The 6,000-nt window shown below is 43.9% G+C and overlaps 1 protein-coding gene across 4 annotated transcripts in view; it reads right to left on the bottom strand.

The window, feature by feature from the left end:
- Positions 1–593: 593 nt before the first annotated feature.
- RNF144B (ring finger protein 144B) overlaps positions 594–6,000 on the bottom strand; it is a 96,050-nt gene continuing 90,643 nt past the window's right edge. For all 4 annotated transcript variants that reach the window (XM_063130434.1, XM_063130432.1, XM_063130433.1 and 1 more), the window contains 2 exons: positions 4,984–5,073; positions 594–4,483 (listed from right to left, as the gene is read on the bottom strand). In XM_063130434.1, the coding sequence (XP_062986504.1) occupies positions 4,343–4,483; positions 4,984–5,073 (231 nt within the window). In that variant the 3' untranslated portion in view covers positions 594–4,342. The remainder of the gene's footprint in view (positions 4,484–4,983; positions 5,074–6,000) is intronic.

Genomic DNA, 6,000 nt, shown 5'->3' with positions numbered 1-6,000 from the left:
AATCCAAAAAGATTGCGAATGCACAAGTTTACTAATGCCAGAGGAGAAAGAAAGCTCCAGGTGGTATAAAGCAGCCTTCCCCAACCAGGTGCCCTCCAGTTGGGTTGGATTGTAACTCCCAACATTCCCAGCTAGCGATGCCTCCTGGGGGATGCTGAAGGGCACCAAGTTGGGGAAAGGGGGTATACTGGGATTCTCATAGCAGAGAATGAGGAATTCTTATTGAGCGTATGGACCTGATTTGCTGGACTGGAATCATCACTTTGATGAAGAGTGTTCTGACTTCCAGAGATCATGATATGGAGCTCCTGCACATGCTGGCTTCCCACTCATTGGGCAGGGGAACCTGAAAAGGAATGTGGGAGGCGGGGGGAATGGGGCAGCTCTTCCAGTCTGTTTATGTCAGATCCTCTCTACCCATGGTAGATCACCAGAAGAGAGAAACTGTGTGTAAATGTGTTTCTTTCCTTCTCCCACTAACTGATTGCCTAAATAGGGCTAAGGATTTGGTTTCTTGTTTAATACAGTAATGCTCATACAGCAATATGAACAATAAAATGGCCATCACCTAAAGAAACAAACTTTGCCAGAAAGAGAGGGGAATAATGGCTTTAATAATACAATTAATGCACAATACTAAACTCATTGGCAAGGATATGTAATGCAAGACTAACATTGTGTGTGGCTCATAAAGAGATCCTTCAGGCCTTGCTCACTTTGCCTGCATTCATTGTGAAGTGAGAGTTGTTATAAGGAGCTCACAGACTTCGAGCTTCTCCACATTCAGCAAAAATCCTGCAGCCTTGCTGGTGCTTTGTCTTCTGGAGTCATTATAGGTTTAATGATCAACAAAATATATATGCTCTTCCCCCCAACCCTTGTTTTTGCCAGTTTCTTCCCATGTGTTCCCAATTCTATCGCCAGCAGATGCCGTTGTTTTATAGCGCATTTCCCATTTATTACTGCATTTTCAGAGTTTTATAAAGTGACGTATTTCCATTTGAAAACAGCAGGAGAGGCATCAGAGGTTGACAACATCATGAAACGGACCCACAAACTTCTGTGAGTGACCAATCACATGCATGCAATAAACCCATCGTGTGGAGAAGCTCTTAATCTTTCCATTTACTAGTGAAAGTAAGGAGGGATGTTAGGCCAAATAGAGATACAATGTTTAGCTGATTAAGCAGTTTGATAAAGAAGATGCCCCTGATCAATTAGGGTGGTAGAATGGTACCCTGCCATTCTCCCTGATGAACTGCTATATACAAACACACAGAGAGAGAAAGAGAGAGAGAGCATTCAAGGAAGCAGCATGAAGTGAGGGTCTGTTAAGAATTGAAACAGCCAGAAAGGGTAGCAGCAGAAGGCAATCAGACACTCTCTCTCCCCACCCCCCTCTCTTTCTCAAATACACGCTTCCAAAAAACCATATAATCTTGCATTATGGAAATGTGAGCAATGTAATTTGTTTAAAAACCTGGCTGCAGAATCATAACTAAATACTGGCTCTATTCAGGCATTCTTAAACATACTTCCATTTACAAGTAAAGTGGGGGCGGGGAGGTCAAGCCATGTAGCTCTGGCCCCAACGCCACACACGTCTTGTAGCACCCCAAGGCATTCACACAGAGCGTGAACATCTATAGCCGTATGCATGTCGGCCTTCCCCCTCCAGAAGTTGGTTCTCTACACATGGACACTGGTGGGCAGGGTGGGGCAGGGCGGGGCTACCCAGCACAGCCCTGCTGCTCACAAGTAGAAGAAATGTGTTTGAGAATGGCCAGATAGGCCTCCTGTTGTTTGTTACTGTTTCAAAAACAAAAACTACAACTATTGCTCCAGAGCTATTATTCTGTTCATTTGCAGATTTGGTCAACTGAAAAGTGAATTAGATTGACTAAGATTTCTTTAACTGGTTGAAATTACGAGTGTTAGGGCATGCTCACATTAGACACTTGAACTGGTTAAAGTTGGCAGAACTCCTGACTCCATCCAACCCCTATTATTGTCTCTAACCAGACAATTCCCCACCACCACCATAAAAAAACCCACCATGGAACTAAACTTCCCATATTTTCTCTGGGGAAGGCACAAACGTTTAAACCATGGCCCTAATAAACCTTATCAGTACAATTCTAAAAAAGGAAACATACAGTGTCCCAGAATACTTAAGTCACTATGGTCCATTTCAGGTTCCCTGTCCATTTCCTCAAGTTATTTAAAATTCCCAGGTTAATTTGGGATAGTTTTTTTTAATGTGACCATTTCCTCCTCCTCTGAGGAGAAAAGCAGCTGGGAGGGAGCAATTTTGAGCAGAAAAACAGACAGGGGGAGGCGTTTTAAGAACTCTTTCTTCCCACTGTTTCACTGCCCAAACTGATAGCTTCCAAAGGTTTATTTTTCATTTCAAAAGGTTAAGGGAAAGATACACATTACATGGCAGCCAATTCTAACTTGGAACAAATATTGTCAAATAATGTGATCCCTTCAACTGAAATGTTCCTTGGCCAAGATGACAATTCCTCGATCCAACCTTTTCAGGCTGTTGTTGAGTGAACTTTGTTAATTGAAACACAGGCTGTATGGATCCTATGTACACACAAGTTCATATTTGCTTTGTGTGCACACACAGAGAGAGAACATAGTATAAGACATACATGGCTTTCCTTGAAGCATTTATTTATATCAGTACTCTACCTCTAAATTACTTAATACAGAACAAAGAGAGGCCACAACTAGCTATAAAAAGCCAGTCAAAAGCTGCAGGCAGGAGGGTACATAAACTTAAACAGTTCAAGAAAGACTGTTATTGTGTCTTATTTATACAATACCACCATTTTCCATAGAATGAGGGGGGGAAACAGCAGTTTGCACTGCTGGGATAGAGAATGATCCCAGCTCTTATGCAGTCCTGTAGGCCAGGGACTAGACTAGAGATAATGGGTCTTTCTTCCCCCATCCCCCTACCGATTCCAATATTTTCCAGATCATGCAGTTCTTCCTTTGATTATGATCCTGTCTTACAGGACCGTGGACTTTACTGTCAATTCACCTGGAAGTTTGCAGTCGTTGACTGTGTATGACTTGTTCTGAGGTACACATGGTGCTGTTTCACAGTGCCTCACCAACACTGTGATATAATGTAGTGCAGCTGTATTTGTTTTGGCAACATTGGCCCAAGCTGATGTAACAAACCTAAACAAATCGCTGGCGTGCCTTTTAAAAATGTGCGCACGTAGCTAGCTCATTTACACCGGAAGCAGAGTTTACGCTTGTGATGGCCAACGTTTTTGGCAAGTACACCAGAAGTTGCCACCGGTGAAGCCCAAAGTCTGTGCGGTTCTCTAGCATCACTGCAGTATGTCCGCAGCCACCTGTGTCTTAAGGAGGTTGTGACTCGACAGAGACAGGAAATAGGGTAGCAGCAACACAATGCAGGAGAGAGGGAGAGAAATACAGGCCTGAGGATGCAACAACCAGGCCAACAGGATCCTTCTGCATACTACAAATCTCAGTAACACTTGCCAGTTCTAGCACCAGGGCCACAGAGGGACTTGCTCATGGTTTTCAAAATGGTTCACAGTAGTTTACACACCAGTCCTAAGCATTGGTGCAGCGAAGGTGATCTGCTTGGCATATTATACTGCGTTCCTGCAATAGCAGTTTCAGGTTATTGTTTCTGATGCTGCACTGAGGCAGATACTACTTCTAAGAAATTTGTTAGTCTTGACAGGGCTTTTAGCAAATACATATTAGATCCCATATCCATTAAGTGCAGTACTCAACATCTGCTATTTCTACCTCTGCAGGTACAGTTGTTTTGTTTTGTTTTAAACAATCATTTTTAGAAATAATAGATTGTGTTCCCTTACTCTGTCCCTGGAATGCTAAAACATACAGTACCCAAAGATTTCTTTAAATGGGTCTGGATCATTCCCCTATATTCCCTCCTTTAGCTGTAGGGCTGCCTCAGGAGATGCAAAATTAAAGTGCTCTAGAATTGATACACATCCAGAATTGGGAAGAAAAAATATGTAGCTTTACTTGCAAGATTCAAACAGAGGTGGGTTGTTTTGAAGAACCTCAACAGTACCTTTCAAACCCGCCTCCTTTAAAACAAAACCAAAAACAGAATTGAACTGAGAACGCAACAAGCATCAGTCCCGTTGCTGAACTGCAACTTGCAAACAACGTGGTGTCCTGTGAAAAAGTAGGCACTTTTGCAGAAGTTGGCAAAGAGAAGGATAATTGGTTGGGAAAGCCTTGTCGCCAGAGGTCAGCCTTCAGGTCTTCTCCGTTACATATGATGCGGCCAATCACACGCAGCTGGCAGAACGCTCTAGGTGGTCGGTGGGTCATGTTTCTTTTTCTTGCCTCGGCAGGATTTGCAAACGCAACAGATGATGCAGGGTGAGGCAAGGAGCAGTAAGGGGGATGTTACCAGGGCAATGATACCCAGCCCTACCAGGATCCCGACAACCTGAAAAGTTGGAAAGGATAAACGTGATAAGGAACAGAAAAACCAGGGAGCTGTCTTCACAGTGCCACGTTGGCACTGCTTCAAACCCTGCGTTTTCCCTCTTCCGGGGCAGCGTTGGTTAATCCTGATGCTAAGGAGGGAGCGCGGGGTTTCTAGGCATCTGATGGAAGGCGACCAATCCTGGTGGATGACAACCAGGCACCGCCCTTGGGTTGATGCTGGATTGGCCCAGGAGAGACGTCAGATAGTGGAAGAGCTGTATTGATGTCGCTCCAATTGGGAAAGTCAGGGTAAATCCCTGACTTTTTCAAACTGTAGCATCACAGGGAAGCCCCGTGGTGCCTGAGAAGCTGCGCCTATGTTGTCTATCTGATGCAGCGCAGATCCACAGCTACCGCAGCACTTTCCTGCATGTAGATAGCCCCCAGGTGAGTGCATAGGCCACACATATAGACTGTTAAAATCCTGATATAAAACACAAGCTTGGGTTCTTAGCATACCTGTGTTCTGTTCCACATAACTGAAGCACGGGAATGGCCCAGTTTGTTTCGGCAGGGGCCTTTGTCATAATGTCTTAGGAAGATGTCATTCTGAAAGGGAAGAAAAAGAATGTGTTCTGTAGTTTATATGAATGTTAAATTTTATCCAGTGCCAGAGGCCAGGGATGGGAAGGTGGACTTCCGCCCCTGGAAGCCCCTGCCCCCATGGCCAAATGGTCAGGAATGCTAGGAAGTTAGGGTCTAAAACATCTGGAGATCTACCTCCTGCCCACCCCTGCCCTAGGAGATGAAGCAGCACTGCAAGGCCTGAAGGCCCTAGCTGGCTCATCAAGGCTCTTCTTCACACTACTACAGCCTTTCCCAACCTGGGGCCCTCCAACCAACATGGCTGGTTATAGATGGTGGGAGTTGTAGTCCAACACATCTAGAGGGCCCCAGGTCTGGGAAGGCTGCAATACTACAAATTGGAGTGTCACAAGTAAGAATTCCATCAAAATTTAACACTTCTTAAACTTCTAAAATGCGATCATTTGTAGATATTCTATATGCTCTTTATAAAAGTAAGCTACCAAGGATATATGGCGAGGTTAGAGAAAACATCCTTGCAAATGTGGAAAGTAAGCTAATGAAACAGGACAAGAAGACAGAGGCATCATATGCAAATCTCCATTTAATGTGATCAAATATTACAAGTACCAAAGATTTGCATCCATAACTTTGATGCCGTGTGCCGAAGAGAGGGGAAGGAAAAGAGATGCAATCATGGAATAGAAAAGGTATGTAAGCAAGGACAGAAAGTTTACTTTCTGAAGAAAGAAATTAGATGGTTAATCAAGAATAGGTGAAAAAACAGATATTTTCAGAAGGAGGTGTTTGTGAAGAGAACTGCAAAAAAATTCCAGAATATTTATATCTAATTTCTAAAGGGGAGCTAGCCAAACAAAGGCAATCTAGTGGGACAAATGTAGACTCCCACCAGCCCGGCATCTACCCTTGACAGTTTGTACATAAACTATC

This window comes from Elgaria multicarinata, chromosome 7 (genome assembly GCF_023053635.1).
Source record: "Elgaria multicarinata webbii isolate HBS135686 ecotype San Diego chromosome 7, rElgMul1.1.pri, whole genome shotgun sequence".
Lineage (NCBI taxonomy): Eukaryota > Metazoa > Chordata > Lepidosauria > Squamata > Anguidae > Elgaria > Elgaria multicarinata.
The sequence above is the reverse complement of the archived record's forward strand: the minus strand, read 5'-3'. Positions and strand labels throughout refer to the sequence as shown.